General features: G+C 38.5%; 1 protein-coding gene across 1 annotated transcript in view; it reads left to right on the top strand.

Annotated features, from left to right (window-relative positions):
- Positions 1 to 12,446: 12,446 nt before the first annotated feature.
- Positions 12,447 to 17,182, top strand: part of MYBPC3 (myosin binding protein C3) — a 58,215-nt gene continuing 53,479 nt past the window's right edge. Inside the window, exon 1 of the mRNA XM_048949888.1 lies at positions 12,447 to 12,618. Coding sequence (XP_048805845.1) covers positions 12,594 to 12,618 — 25 coding nt within the window. The 5' untranslated portion in view covers positions 12,447 to 12,593. The remainder of the gene's footprint in view (positions 12,619 to 17,182) is intronic.

Consider the following 17,182-nt stretch of genomic DNA (forward strand, 5'->3'; position numbering starts at 1 on the left):
TAAAAGACATTTACCCTTATCACACATGCAGGTTTTATATTCTAGAAAAATGAAGGATTAATTCTTCATTAAAATGTCCTTATCAAAAGCACAGTTGAAAAGCAGAACTGATCATTTTTTGACACTGTAATTCAGAGGAGAAGAATCATTTCCTCTAGCAGGAAAACTATGATAACTGAACAGACCTAACTAAAGAGTTAATCATGAAGATGTTTAGGATGTCACTAAATGTATTTCAAGCTTGTCAAAAAGCCTTCTTAGATCTGAGAGTCCAAATTTTCTGTTTTTCTAGCATCTGACACTGAAGACAATTACATGATGACGAAATTATACGAAATTAAAATAATCAGAAAAGATAAGAAACTTTAAACAAGTGATTTGTGACCTGTACGTTACTTTAAAATATCGTTTTAGAGCAGCTTGTGCTGGATCTGAAAAATTTGCATTTTACACTGGCTCTGTCCACAAGAAAGAATTACAATATTTATACAAACAATACTGAATATGCTTTAACAAGCAGGTTCAAAAATTCGTTAGGCTCCAAAGTTGCAAACTTTTTCTCTTCCTCTTGTTAATACTTTGCAATACTGTTTCTAAAAATATTTAATCCCCATCTGTTTCTGGTTAGGTTTTTCATCTGTGGCATAAAGAGTCTGAATAATCATGTGTAGCAGCTGTGAAGGAGACAAAATGATGTTTCTCCACCACAGTACCCTTTGTATCTCATCCAATCACACTGGTCTGGATAGCAGGCTGTCTAATCAGACTGATTAGCACCATTTAGTTTCACGTAGAAGCAAACTCTTTGGCTATTTTGGAGAAAAAATACCAAAAATAAATGTGACAGAATCATTTGTTTGGTACCAGAGAAGCATGAATACCATTTTTGTCTGAAAGAGGCCAATTGACAGACAAAAAGAGGTGCTGGAAAAATATAAATAAGTCAGATCAATCTGTACAGATGACCTACGATTATTACAAATTTATTGGAACATTTTGCAGTCCACTGCTGTTAGAAATTATCATATCTTTCAAAGCAAGCTTTCAAACTATAGAAAGTACAGTTGGATGTTCAACTAATACATAATGTTTACAACCTCCTTTAAAGAAATCTATCACCTTTATTAGCTGCTGAGCAGTTCCTAATCCATTTTCCTGAAACAATATTATTCAGAAAATGTTTACTGAGATAAATTCAAAATACTGAGCCCTACAAAATACTTTAGGCTCCCCTTCAAGCTATAGAATATAGAAAAATTGCAATGGTTGTACAAAGGGATAGTCTGCTTAGAACAATACACAGAGAGCTACCTTTTTAGCTCTATGCAGTCTAAGAGAATTTTAGATATGTCAGCTTCTGTGTTGCTACTCAGGAAGAACTGCAGTTAAAGGTATTATTATTTATTTCCCACCTGATGATCCACATTTATCACATCTCAAAAATTTCCTGAAAAATACATATGTATGCAAACCCTAATACATTTGATATTTTATTACTTTCTCCTTCATTGCCTTTTATCTCCATAGCCTCACTTTCAGATTCATATATTGCCACAGTATTATAATCTGTACTTATCCTCATTTTGTATTTCAACAGGGTTTGTGCTCTGTACCTTCCAGATTTTTTTCCCTCAGTTACCTCCTGCCCCAGCTTACTTCTTCTACCTGTATCCTTTTATCTTTTTCTTTTGCCATATCATTCTAGATTTTTATCCCCTTGTTCAAATCTCCGCACAACTAAAGTCACTTCATAATCATCAAGCTTAATTCATAATAGAGTGCCAACATCATAACAAGTACCTCTATCATATGACAACTCAGTTCAGTTTGTTTACTCCCCTGATTTTGCCTATACTTTCACCACATATTGTAAATTCATAGCAGAGAGTTCATCATACATAACAACATCATTAATCAATACTTTTCTTTAACAAACCCAGAACAGTACCTGCTCCTTGTGAATCCCACTCTTAGGTACATAAGGTGCTCCAAAAGTAATGCGTCCCTTTTGTTTCCATGGAGACTACAATGGATACAAAGAGCACAATAACACTATTCAATAGAGCACATTCTCAGCTACAAAACACTTTTTTTTTTTAAACATAGTTACAGCCATCATTAGGTATGCATTTTCACCAGCAATGAGCAGGAGCCTGTGTACCATGCACATAAAAAACTGCAGTAGTGGAGGTGACCCACTGTTTCACAGCTGCTGTGACTGCACTGTTGCTAGGAAAATGTTGCCCACAGTCCCACATTTGTTGTGCTTGCCACTATCTTTGTAAAAAGTTGGTGCCCTTCCCGCTTGTAAGTTCCTTTCAAGTACTGGAAGATCGCAATGAGGTCTTCCTGGAGCCTTCTCTTCCTCAAGCTAAACAGTCCCAACTCCCTCGACCTTTTATTACAGGAGAGGTGTCTGACATCTGAACATTGACATCTAAATAACTAAAACACTAAAAACGTAAAGCTTATAATAAACAAAAAATACTCCAATGAAAGTACTAGTCTTACAAACAAAGAACATTACTCTTTGAGGCAATTGTAGCATAGCTAGCACTAAGTTTCATCTTTCCTCCCCAACGAATTTGCATGTTTCAATTTCGTTGGTTCAGTTGAGCCTGTGGTATTAGGGAGGTCTGCATGCAGCTCAGGTCATCAGAGTCCAATTCCAAGAGCTGGGAGATGTAAACTTCTTTCAAAGAAGATGGATACAGCAGTAGGCTGAATATATTCATCTTTATATTGTTTCTCATAACTCATCTATGTCTCTCTTTCTCATAAGTCATCTAGCCCCATTTATTTCCCACACAACCTCTCAGATCACCACAGAGAAGCACAGAGAACTTGTTTTGGAAGGGAGCTCTGGACGTGATTTCATCCAAGCCCATACCCAAAACAGGCCTATTAGATCAAGTTTCTCAGGGCAATTATCTTTCCATTCTGTCTCTTTCCACTCCCTCCATTCTTACAGCCACATCCCCCTTCTTTATGCCTTCACTTCCCCACAGTATTACTTTTTACTACTGGGGAGCCAAAGCACTACGTGAGAATAAGAAAACCACTCTATGGACAGGAGGAGAATGAGGATGTGGTAGAGCAGATAAGCTTTAGCAGGAGGTGGTAGAGCAGAAGGAAGGGTGGGAGGAGGTGCTGAGGAGACCAAGGTTATGCAAAGGATTGGGGAAGCGGCTTTGTGGTAGGAAGGAATGCAGTTTCTGTGCTTTAAGGGCTCCCTCTGAGTATTTGTTTCAAGTCCTCAGTAGCAGTGCTTTAGTGCTCGTCCTGTGAGAAGCCCTTTGACCACCAATGCCTTCGTGCAGAATACCCTGACACCTTTGCTTTATGCAAAGCAAAGAATGTCTGGATGCTGAGCTGGCCATTTGTGTATACAAATCAGTTTGGGTTTTTTAGGTTTAACTCACTAACTTTCTGAATTTTGAGCACTTACAGTTAGAAATAAAGTTCTAAAATTCTTCTTTAGACATGCCCTCTTTCAGTTTTTCACACCCACAACACTGTACCCTGTTCCTTTCTCAGCCATTCCAAGTTACCAAATCCCATCTGTTCTTTTAGGCTTTCTCCTTCTTTAGACCCAGCCACTGAACACCTCAATATTTATTTGCTGTTTTACTTCAATGTCCAGCTAGTCTGATTTCTTCCTCTCAAGTCAACTTTTCTCACACTTGCCACAATCATCTTCTCATTATGCAAATGGTTCTCAATTCCAATATATATAATTTGCTCCAAAATTGATTTCTCCTATTTATTTCAATTGAAACTACAACAGATACAAAAAGCACAATAACGCTATTCAACAGAGCAAATTCTCAGCTACAAAGTACAGTTTTTCAGCATAGTCACCACCATTAGCTATTCATTTTTGCCAGCAATCAACAAGAGCCTGCACACCACCCTCATAAAAATCTACACCAGTGGAGGTGATCCACTGTTTCACAGCTGCAGTGGTCACTTTTTTACTAGGAGAATGTTGCCCGTGCAGTTCATCTTTCATCAGCCTGATCATGTGGAAGTCAGAAGCTGTCAAGTTTGGATTATACATAGGATGTGGTAGGACAGCCCAATCAAGATTGGCAATGTGCTCTACGGTCTTCAAACTGATATGGGGCCTGGCATCATCATGTTGCAAGAGGAAAGTTGTTTTCCTCTCTGGTCTGACTCTGGAAGTCTGAGAATTCAGGTTAGTCAGCATCATGACGTAGTTGGCAGAATTGATTATTTGCCCAGGTTCTAGGAAATCCAGAAGAATCATCCCTTCCCAGTCCCAAAAGACCGTGCACATCACTTCAGCTGCCAAGGACTGTCATTTTAATTCTGGCTCCTAGTGTTGACACCATTATCTCATAACTAATAATAATGTAATCCAGGGAATTGTCACTCAGCCTCATATTGGTTCAATGGGCTCTGACAAATTTGCATATGCTGTTCTTTCTGTTCTTATGTGAGCATTCATGGTGCAAACTTTGTGATATTACAATGCTGCCACCATTGTTTCCAATGCATTAAAACTGATATTCAGCACTGTATACAGCTCTCTGGTTGTAATCTAACAATTTGCACAGATGAACTCAATGAGACGATCTTCATTTCATGGTGTGACAGCTGGACATGGTTGTTGGGAAAGTGACTTGTCTTTCATTACACTGTCGCCCCTGCTGAAACAAATTCCCACCACCTCACTGTGCTCATATTCATTGCATGGTGTTCCTAACTACTCAGCAGCATCAATGAATATCAATGGGTAAATTTTTTTTCCATAATTCAATTTCACATCTTTGTTTCATATACACTTCCATATCAGAAACCATCTTTTTCAGACTGCCCCTCTGCTTCCATCTGTCATACAACAACAAAATATGACAGAATATTGACTGAAAGTTTCAATCTCTACTGCCGTGTCACCATATCACCAATGTCTATCTCCTACATCGTGGGCCAAAATAATAAAAGAGGAGGCATTATTTTCAGAGTAGCCCTTGTATTTGTTCAGATATTTATAGCTTTGCCATCCCACATCCTCTTACAGTTTCAGTCTCATCGCCTACTGACTCCCAGTTCTCCTCCCTCCAGTTTGTACTCAGTTATACTACCATTCAATATTCCTGTCTTTTGAGATCTATTTCAAACCCCTCCCACAGCCTCAAACCTCATATTTCTTCTCACAACCCACACCCTTCCATCACCTGTTTTTATTTCCTTGTCCCACTCTAGGTGGTCTGTCCCCTTCCCTTTCTGAAGGTCCAATTCTCTCCCCTTCATTCATGTGCTGGAGAGAAATGTCATCTGGAACACAAGACATACATACTGTTTGTTCTTAGTTCATATGGATCCAGCCTGAGACCCACAACAATCCAGAGATAATGCAGAGAAAATCCTTCTGAATCCTACCTGGACCACCACTGATACAGTCACAGCACTTTCAGAAGATGATTTAAGAATCTTAGCATGTGTAAATTGCATCTTTTTCTACAATCCAGAATATGGAGCAAATCAGTTCCATATTGAGTAGTATGAAGCCAGTCAGAAGTACATCCCTGAAATGACAGTTGCTTAACTGTCAAATATCCAGAAAGATTCAAAATATGGGACATAAAATGGGTGGGCAGAAGCAAGCTCAGTCAAGCAGGGTCAGCATTACCCTGACCTGGCAAAGCATTGTGGACTGTAGTTCCACCAGGGAGGTCAAGCACCCTGCACAGTGCTCCTCCGAGCTCCGTGTTCCAAAAGCACAAAGGAAACACTGGCTGGGTTGTAGCACTTCAGTGTTGGACCTGTGCTCTGCACACAGATAATTCAACTGTCCCTACAGATCTGCAGCTGCTGGAGCTGCAAGTTAATTATATCTACCTCTTCCTAAGAATCTGCTGGATAAATGAGCCGGTTATCTTCACAAAACTAAGAGGCAGATAGACAAATAAACAGAAAGAGATGAGAAATAATCAAAATAACAGAAACTAAAAGCAGAACAAGCCCCAAGTAGATGGGCAACATATATGTATTTTCTGCCTGAATAGCTAAATATGGGCAAAGCTGTATCTATCCAAAAAAATAATCTTTCCATGGGAAATTAGGTAGTTTTACTAGAAGGATGTGCTGCTAACTTTGTCTATAAACAACAAATTTTTAGTGTTTTGTGCTGCTGCTATTAAAAATCAGGAAGATAAATCACATGGTCTTTCACTACAGGCCATTTATTACTGTCATTTTTAAACCTGATTTTGAAACGCATGAGGAAAGTCACAGTCTGAGGCGGGGAAAAATAATTTCAGCCTTGTCAGATAATCCCTTAGACAAGAAAGGACATCATTTTCCCTCTCATTCACTTTTACAGCAAAGTTCCAAAGCCGTTTATTATATTCCGATTTGTTATGCTTTACATCAGTTTCATTTGAATACAGGAGGAAACTTCATGCACTTTCTAAAAGATCGCCGAGTTTTGTGGTGCACCGATAAACGCTCTTCACGATCCACCACACAAATGGATCTATTTTGGACCAGACACCACTACCAGATAATTCATTTGCATTGCAGTTTTGTTATTAAAAGCGATTACCTAAATAAATAAGTATAATGTAGAAAATGCTAGAAAGAATTATTATCACTGCAATGCTGCCACCTGGTAACCACAAGTGTAATTTCAGAGAAAACTTTATTTTGCCCTGCCTTGGACAAGCTGACACTATTTTAAAATAATACCATTTAAATCACAAAAATTGCAAATATGTAATTGTGGAATAGGATTATTTCCTCATATCAGATGAACTCATTCTATGGCTCCCTTCAACCTGGAAGAAGTAAATTAACTTCCCAAGATTAACCTTGATTTTGAATCCTGAGAAGTATTTATGGAGAACAACCAGCAGCATTCAAATTAAATATGCCAGTTTTGAGCGCACAAATATTCAGAAAATAAGACCACGTTTATTAGCACTCATGTCCTTCTGTAGTTTACTGAATTAAATCTATACCACTAAATGTTTACAAAAAGAAAAGAAAAGAAAAGAATCTATAGTAAGAAGGATCTGGAACAGAAAAAAAAAAAAAGAAAAAAAAAGATATCCTGAGCAAAGATATCTTCAGGAAATAAAATGTCTGGCGTTTTCATAGGTGAAAAATTCACTGATAAAAGAAAATACTAATCACAATAAGTAAGAAATATTTATTTAGACATATATATATTCATATATAAAATTTGTGAAACGTGAAAAGCAATGGGAAATGGTTCCCAAGAGCTTACGAATGCCCATAGCATTATAAGTCTAAAAAATATCTACGTATCTGTGATAAATAAGAGGAGAGAGCACAAAACAGTATAAACCTATTTATGTGATCACCACTGGGATGCTGAAGGTAAAAAGTTTGGAACATCATCAGGAGAAGAAGTATCGTGAGATAAAGAGGCCCCACCATACAATGAACTACCAGAAAATGAAAAGAAGTTTGCCCTATTCACAGATGGATCGTGTCGTATTGTGGGAAAGCATCGCAGATGGAAAGCTGCTGTGTGAAGCCCCACACAACAAGTTGCAGAGGCCACTGAAGGGAAAGGTGTATCAAGCCAATTTGCAGAGGTAAAGGCTGTCCAACTGGCCTTAGATGTTGCTGAATGGGAGAGGTGGCCAATGCTTTATCTTTATACTGACTCATGGATGGTGGCAAATGCCTTATGGGGGTGGTTACAGCAGCGGGAACAAAATAACTGACAGAGAAGGGGTAAACCTATTTGGGCTGCTGAACTGTGGAAAGATATTGCTGTCCGAATAAAGAATATGGTTGTAAAGGTGCGCCATGTAGATGCTCATGTGCCCAAGAGTCGGGCTACTGAAGAACAGCAAAATAACCATCAGGTAGACTGAGCTACCAGAATTGAGGTGGCTCCAGTAGACCTGGACTGGCAGAACAAGGGTGAATTATTTCTAGCGTGGTGGGCCCATGAGACCTCAGGCCGTCAGGGAAGAGATACAGCATGTATACGGGCTAGAGACCTAGGGGTGGGCTTAACTATGGACACTACTGCACAGGTTACTCATGACTGTGAAACATGTGCCATAATTAATCAAGCCAAGAGGACGAAAGGTTTCTGGGGGGAAGGGCAATGGCAAAAGTACAAATATGGGGAGGCATGGCAGGTTGATTGTATCACCTTGCCGTGATGTTCCAGTGGTAAGTGTTACGTGCTTACCATGGTGGAGGCAACCACCAGGTGGCTTGAAACATATGCAATACCCCATGCTACCGCCCAAAACACCATTTTGGATCTTGAGAAATAAGTACTGTGGTGACATGGCACCCCAGAAAGGATTGAGACAGATAATGGGACTCATTTCAAAAACTCTCTTGTTAGTACTTGGGCCAAAGATCATGGCATTGAGTGGATTTATCATATTCTCTAGCATGTACCAGCCTCTGGTAAAACTGAATGATAAAATGGGTTGTTAAAAACTATGCTGAAAACAATGGGTGGCGGAACATTTAAGCACTGGGAGAAGCATTTGGCAGAAGCCACCTGGTTAGTCAATACCAGAGGATCTATCAATCGTGATGGTCCTACGCAGTTCAGCTCTCTACATACCGTACAGGGAGATAAAGTCCCCATTGTACATTTAAAGAGCATGTTAGGAAAAGCTGTTTGGGTCCTTCCAGCTTCTGGAAAGGGCAAACCTCTTTGTGGTAATTTTTGACCAGGGACCAGGGTCCACTTGGTGGGTAATGCAGAAAGATAGGGATGTTCAGTGTGTACCACAAGGTACTGCAGTCAGAAATTCTATGTATATATATGTATATAGACATGTGTGTGTAATGCATTTTAATCATTGTTTATTTGTATATACGTATATATATTAAGATTTGTATATATGTATATATATTAAGCATGATGTAGTGATGTAGAATAAGGGGTGGAATATCATGGTTTTATGTTCTTTAGTTTCCAGTATTCCACATCATAACATCATATAGTGTACTGGTAGTTAAAGTGTTAATGCTCCAATTCCAGGTACCTATCCCTGTACATTAGAGAAGTCATGGGATCTGGCCCTTCCGGGTGGGGTGATTTCTTACTGCCTGGCAGTGAGTACTGGAGGCTGCTTTCCTAGCCGTTCCAAGCTTTTCAGGTTTGACTTGTCTCAGGAACTCTCTCTCCTATCTTATTTGATTTATCAGTCTCAATCTCAATTAGATTTTATTATATTGTGTTATCTTGCATTCCAATATCATAGTTAGTAAAATAAGTTTTCCTCCATAGATCGTTGCCACTGTTTTTTTCCTTCCTTGAGCCCAGCTCCCATCTTCCTATCCCTTTTCCCTTTCTCTTCCCATTCTGTGGGGCCGGAGGGGGCCCAAAGACCTACTGCCCCCTTGTCACATGCATAGATTGATCTAGTAACTCCATGACACCTATTTATGTGATCACCACTGGGATGAAATCTCGCACGTGCCACTCCCAGCATTAATAAAGAAACACTGCCTAACACAATCTAACATAGTCCATTGCCTAGCATTTCCTTCTAATGCACAGTGGGAATGCTACATAATCTGGTCATATATTTGGTAGTGACCTAACATCCAATCACATTTCATTATTCAGATTAGCATAAACTTCTTTCCACTTCCCTTGGCAATAACCGCTCATGGACAGCTTCTGGGATGCTATCCGCAAATAACGCACACCTTAGAATTCAGTCTAATGAAAGTCTTCTGGAAAGAAACACAGCACTGACCACCTCATAAACTTCCACAGAAAAATACAAACATATTTCATCTGCTGGCCATGCGGTGTCAGGATGAAGTCCCATCTGCCCTAGAGGAAGTAGGAACCTGCCATCACTGACAGCGATGGACATGATCCTCTCTATGCCCACTGCCATCAGACACATGCCTGAGAGTTTTGCAGACAAATATCTCACAGTGAGAAAGCAGGAAAAGAAGGAAAATGTTTCTGTATCTAAAGTCAGGTACAAAAGTGTTTTGCACAGCTGTACCTCTGTAAAAGAGTAGGGGTGCTCTGACAAAAGCATGGAAAAAAGCTGTCATTCAGACATTGAATGGCAATTGCATTCTCCCAGACAAGAGGATATTCAAGTTTTGTTAGAAAATTCAGACTCAAAATGAAATTCATATTTCTACAATGCATATTTCAACAGAGGAATTGATATTGTAAAACATCAAGTCCAAGGACTTAATTATGTCATTTTAGAAATAAATTAGTACTGAGGTGACTCAATATTACTGAGACTTCCAAGAATTTAAAAGAAATAACCAAGATATACTTATAGCCAATACCTACTTTTGTTCAGGACGAGATCTGTGTTAGATAAGAATTATCCCATATTTAATTAATCTAAGCCTCTCAGTTTTGCTTTGAAGTACCTCTTAATGGACACCCACAGATATGGTCCTAGAGAATGAGATAAGTACTAGATGCCTGCATTTAAAAGGTACTCTACTGAAGTACACATTTCCTTTAAACCCATGCAAATGGGTTTATTTCCACTTACACTATTTTAGTTCACGTTAATAAAGGCCTACAGTGCTAACTGAAAAAATACTGATGATTTGAACAATATTTTGAATCCAGATTGAAGAAAACACTTCAGCCTACTACATATTTTATCAGTACAACCACTTTACAACATAACATACAGAATTTCAATAAAAATCATTATTTGCTAATACGTGATTGAGAAAGGATGAAATAGTGAAACTAACTTATTGAGTCAAAGTGATTCCTAAGAAAGTTAAGCATATTCTGAAAGCAATTACAAGAGGTTCATGTTTTAAGTTTTGCAGAAGTGACCGCTAATTTCCCTTGTAAACATCATCTCAAGGACACACTAGAGAGGCAAATTAGTTGAGAAAAAATGTGGCTCTGATTGCAGTCCATCTCTAGATAATCTGCACAGCTTTTTTCTTTCTACTGCTGTCAGTTCACGTTAGTTCTGCCCTCCATGGCCTCCAGTGTCTGACAGGCCTCTTTCCAGAAGGGATTTTGCTGTTATTCCAAGAGCATGCTGGGGATCAGCTCTGGTGAGAAGAAGGTTTAATGCCAGTTCCCTAATGGGGAGAAATATTAAAGGAAAGAATAATGATCTTCAGCAGTTGAGTGACAGATTTTTCATACTGTGGGACACAAGTCCCTTGAAAGACTTCAAGCCAAAGCTGATAGCCTACATCTTCTGATTCCCAGTGAAGCGCCTCAGGCACAGGACAGTATGTCAAAACATATCATGATAATTTCTGCTCCGTTACAAACAGAAGCAATGGAAAATGTACATAGGTCACATGGTGCTCATCTTCCTTACTCATATGTAAAAAATTCCTTCAGGGGAAGAGAAGTACTTGTTCCAGAATCAGGAGAGGAGTAGCAGCAGTTATTTTCTGCGTCTTGTTTGTCCTATCAGCCTACCCAGAGATTCAGATGTGAAGAACAAACATGAAATACAGTGAACGCTGTGCTATGTATGCACACTTGTCTATTCTGCGCTTCCTGCCAAAAGCTGAGTACCTTCAGACAGAGATTTTTACAAGTTAGTAGAAGTGTAAAAACTGAAAACCACATTGTGTTTTTTTTTTTCAATTTTTTTTTTTTTTCAGTACTAGTGGCAGCTAAAATATGCTAAATACTTGGCCTACAGAGTTTCAATGACAAACTAAAAATGAGACAGGCAACAGAGACAGAGAATGGACACACCAAGATAGTACAGGGATGTTTGTCTATGGTTGCTGTTTTGCTAGGTGAATGAAAAAATAAGAAGTAACAACTGAAGCACAAAATGGCAATATGAGAACAATATCCTGGTGAAATTTCCCCTGATCTGTGCTTTTGTTTCTTTTGTTTTGAACGGAATTAAAACTTCTAGAAGTATGTAAATGAAACCCTGGAGCCACTTTCAAAATGGTGCTTTAAAAAAGAAAAAATGGTAAATTTTCAAGTAACGCATACTGCAGGTCAAGTGGGTGGATGGGGAGAGAGGACTGAAACTATTTAAGTAGTGTCACACTTTCTAGTTGTGACTGCAATGTCAGTAAAGTATAAATGTCTGAAAAAGTTCTTTCAAGGAAGTTTGCATTTAGGTCTACAGTCTTCAGTAGAGAAGAATAGATAAAGAAAAAAGGTCTGTGAAAGGCTGTTTGGTTCTGACTCAACTATAACAATAGCAAAGTAGCAAGAAAGCAAGTAGCTATATACTTGCAATAGGTAATTACCAGATCCTGTGCTATAAACATGGCAGTGTAAGAATTCTTAATGTAATGTGTATGGGAAGCATGTGCAGCATCAGACCATGCTTAGTTTGCACTAACAGATCAGTGGTAGCCAGCCTTACGCGTTTTGAGTTCTCTGGCTCCTGGAACTTGGCTATATTTATCCTGGCTGATGTAGCCTGTCAAGTGTGCCCTGCTACTGATAAAATGCTGTAGTTGACAACGGTGGAGATTCGAGGGGGAGGAGCAGGATGGGGGCTTCCACCGAGTGCTTCTTTTGGGGGTCTCAAAAGCCCTGCAGTCTTGTTTCTGTTTAGCTCGGACTCTGCTTTCTAGATTCTAGAATCAACTGGGAGCTTCATCAGAAAGTGAAGATGCCGGAGCCTGCAAAGAAAGCAGGTAAGGATCATGACTAACAAACAAAAGCTGAAAACAGCTTGAAACAGAAAATTCTGAGTAGCTTCTGTATGCCAGGAAAAAGAAGAAAAAAAAAAAAAAAAAAAAAAAAAAAAAAAAAAAAAGAGAGATACCTTAGGAAAAAAAAGAGAGGAAAAAGACATAAAAGAGAGTTTATTTTATAAAAAGATGTTTTCTTATAGTGAAATCAGGAACTAATTTGGCAACCCTCAGTTACAGAATTGTATCCAAAGAATTTGGACAAGGAGGGAACAGAAGTTTAATACTTTAACACTCAGTTTCCTTTCATTTATTATTTCTTCTCCAGTAACCCTTAGGCTGTGAAAAAATCTTGCCTCTCTCTTGGCCAACTGGGCAGTATAAAAGTCTCCCAGTTTCTTTTTTTTTTTTTTTATCCTGATACTTTCCAGGAAGTGTGATTGGCAAATGCTGATGTTATCTGTTGTGAAATCTTTGTGAAAATGAAAACAAATGGCACCTGGCTCAGAGGCTACACTTTCTACTTCTTCCAGTCAGTGACAGCAGAGCTCTAGGAAAAAAGGAGGCACTGCACTTTAAAGAATACATGCATATTTCCTTTCATTTACCTTCCTTCATCATCTTCTGTTGAGACAGAAGATAACTAGCTACTTCCAGAAAGTCAAGGACAGAATAGAGTCCAGTGTAAGTTCTACCTCACTAGAAAAACATCAGAAAAAAAAAAAAACAAACCAGATTTAGGACATTCCTAATTCATAACTGAGAAATAGGGAATCATTCAGAAGTTGCCCAAGTAGGTAAAAAAGGAAGGAAATGTATAGGGTAAGGTACAAAATATCTGTCTGTCTGAGGAGGAGAAAGAAAGACTGGGGAGCAGAGGCAGGAAAAGTTCAGCTCCAGTGTGAGTAGAGAGAGATCTCAGTTGTGAAAACAAAACACTCCTAATTCTGGAAAAAAAAGATGTCAAAAGCTGAAATTATGATCACTGGATAAGTATGCACGTACCCAATCATAGGGCTGGAAAAAAAATGAGCTAAATCTAGAACTCTTCTCCTTTAGAGCAAGATACTCATTTCATTGAAATGATACTAGTATACACAGCACCACTATGACTTGGATGTACAAAATGGATGCTTTTTTAATAACATACAGTTTTCAAAATTAGCCAATAATTACTGCTAATACATATTTATGTAGGCCTTTGTACTTTGCAAAGTACAAAGGCATCAGACTCATATTAGACTGGTCAGTGGGAAAATCTGTTGTGCTCACCCCCAACAAATGAGCTTACAGTTGTTAAGAACTTTCATTTTGGCCAGAATATATGGAATTGGCCACTGCCAGAGGGACAGAGCACAGACCTAACCTGTATCCTGCATTAAGAAATGCTAAACTCTAAAGCATGATTAATTTCAGGACTCTTTATGTTCCCTCAGAACAACTTTAAAGTGGCAGCAGTGTCACCAATACCTCAACTCTATCTCTATAACTTCCTTTGATATTCTTCAAGATGCAATTTCTGAAATCAGGTGGACGTAGAAGCTTATACAAAAATAAGTATACACCAGACATTATAACTACAAAAGAAACCTTAAAAACATATGCTTGTAAAGGTTCAGCAGTTGAAATAATAATCATAATCATAATCATAATCTATTCTTAAAGCCACCTGACTTCTGAGATTCATTAAAACGTCTGATGCTTGTGACTGGCAATGCTACCAAAAAGATACACAGCAGGTTATATTAGGCAAAATTTGACAAGGTGATTTTCTAGGCATCATATCTATAAACTATCATTTTTAGCTTCTGAGGATGAGAAGCAACTTCTCTGACTGTGAAGATGCCCACCTTGACTAGCTAACAGTGAAGATAAACTTTGTTCCAGTTTACTTTTCCAGAGGAAAGAAACCTAACAGGTGTCTAACATCACCACTCCTCCGCAGTTCTTGTGAACAAAGCAGTCCAAACTGTGATTATCACAGCAGGGGAGGGAAAGCTCTTATTACCCTCTGACTGAGACAGAAACAGTCACATGCCTCATAACTTCTTGGGAGGATTTTCTCTTTCTCCCAAGAGACATTAATCCCTTTGGTTTTCTATTTCATGTTGTTTATACAGTTCAAGACGGGATAATATCAAGCATAATCTCAAGAGGGCTGGATAAGCACCTAACAGTTCATACTTGGACAAGTCGTTATTTCTAAGTTAGACTACTGAAGAAACCTAGGAGATCTTTAGCTTTTATTACTGAAATTAGGGCATCTCACCCACAGGTAAGGGAAAATGCTTCATGCCAGAGAATGATTAAGGATATTCTGGCTATATTTTGCTCTTCTAATAAGCCTTTCAACATGCATAAACAGATAAATAAACTAAAAAAAGTGGACTTCCCAAGTGATGTTCTTTTTCTTTAAATTGTCTAGCTGAAACACTGCAGGATGAGACAGTCCCACTTCTTTATGCAACACCCAAAGAAATGGTGGCATTTTCCAGAGAGTTGACATATTCCTCTAGAGCAACGGCATTCACCTGTCAGAGCAAACTATCAAATATTGAAGAACATTACTTTTCCACTGCAGAAGCATTATGTTCCTTTCTCTATGTCTTTAACATTTCAGAGTTGATCTCTGTTCAAATGCTGGCCTTTTGGAAAATTTAGGTCTTTTCATTGTTGTGAAAACTTACAAAGGTTAAAAAAAAAAACCCAAACCATTTCCCTAACATGATGTTGCAACAATGAAAGGAAAAACGTAGCAGATAAATTGCAGTTAATGGGAAATGTGTGCATTACTAAATCAGGAAGAAAAGAACTGTGGCATTACTCACCCTCTCTGAAAATGAATGACGTTTCATTTATGCATTTTATAGGTTGAAGAATCCAGATTTTGAAGCTCAGATTAGGAAATTTTCTCAAAGGTCTAAAAACACTTTGGCTATAAATACAGATAGATGTATGTCATTCCATAGTAATATACAACATTGCATAATGAAGAGCTGCCTATGGAATTTTAGTTGGAACATAGCTCCTCCTCCTACATTTTTAAGAAGTTAGCGTGGTAAAGTACTGCTCAGTGCTAAAATATTGGTCCACAATAATGAACTTCTGTGTGCTACAGGAATTCAAAAATCAGTAACAATTTACATAGGGCTATTTGTTTTTTTTCTTAATTCAAAGTTCAAAGCAAGATCAGTATTATTATTCGCATTTTACAGCAAGTGTGATGAGTGCATAGAGAGAGAGAAATGACTGGTTAGTGAAACTATTTCTTGCCTGTTGCTCATATTACAGGAATTTACAGTCTCAGCTGCTGAAGTAGGCAAGGAATGATAAGATTGAGTAGCTCAATAGCTTTTGGATCAAGGAATGATTAAGCTTGTAATTGCAAGAAGCCACTTAGGTCCTGACTGAGGAATGCACAGCATCTTTATATAGTTCCTCTGTGAGGAATTTACGAGCTCCGTTACTGAAGTCTGTTTATTCACAGTTTGGCTTTTATCTCAATGAAAGAACAAATGGTATAAAAGAAAAGCTTGATGCCAAGTGTAGGCACTGAAAAAAAGACACATTTTCAACATGAAGCCTTAACAAATTAGGGAAACTCCAAAAGCTAATGCTATCTTTTAATATTCAATCAATGTTGCCCATATAAAAATCTGGATATAAATTAAACAGCATGTAAAGTAAATTAACTCATCAACCATATATATTAGGTTCTCCTGTTTAATATTAATATATTTAACAGATTTTATTTCAGAAAGACAGAACTATTATTTCAAAGGCTAATTCTAACAAATGTTTTTCTTAAGTGCTTGACTCTCCTCCATCGTGAGTGATCAAAAGTTCAAGTCAGAGCTACTGGTCTAAAAAGCAAGATAAAATTTAAAAACAAAAACCACAGCAGGATGGCACTTCATCGTTCTATCTAGATAAAACCACTCCTTTGAAACCCACATTTCTTTGATTTCAGGTACCTCACGTGTACTTTGAATTCAGAAATTATAAGGGAGCTTTCCCACTGCCCTTGGCACTGGCGAGGCCTCACCTTGAATACTGTGTGCAGTTTTAGGTTCCTTGTTACAAGAAGGACATGGAGGCTCTGAAGAGTGTCTAGAGAGGTGCAACAAAGCTGATGAAGGGTCTGGAGCACAAGTCTTATGAGGGGCAGCTGAAGGAACTGAAACTGTTTAATTTGGAGAAGAAGAGTCTCAGGGGAGACTTTATTGTTCTCTGCAACTCCCCAAAAGGAGGCTGTGATGAGGGAGGAGGGTGGACCTGTTTTCCCAGTGATACAACGAAAGGTAATGGCTTCAAGCCATAGGAAGTTCCGGTTGGATATTAGGAAAAGTTAATTTCCAGAAGAGTGACCAAGTATTGGGACAGGCTGCTCAGGGAGGTGGTGAAGTCACTGTCCCCAGAGTTTTTCGACAAAAGTGTAGATGTGACACTTGGGGGCACCATTTAGTGGGCATGGTGGGGATGGACTAGTTCAACTAGATGATTTTAGAGGCCTTTGCCAACTGTAATGATTCTATGACATAGATAATTGTATGGTGGATGTGTCCAG

The sequence above is a fragment of the Lagopus muta genome, chromosome 6, assembly GCF_023343835.1.
Source record: "Lagopus muta isolate bLagMut1 chromosome 6, bLagMut1 primary, whole genome shotgun sequence".
Taxonomy (NCBI): domain Eukaryota; kingdom Metazoa; phylum Chordata; class Aves; order Galliformes; family Phasianidae; genus Lagopus; species Lagopus muta.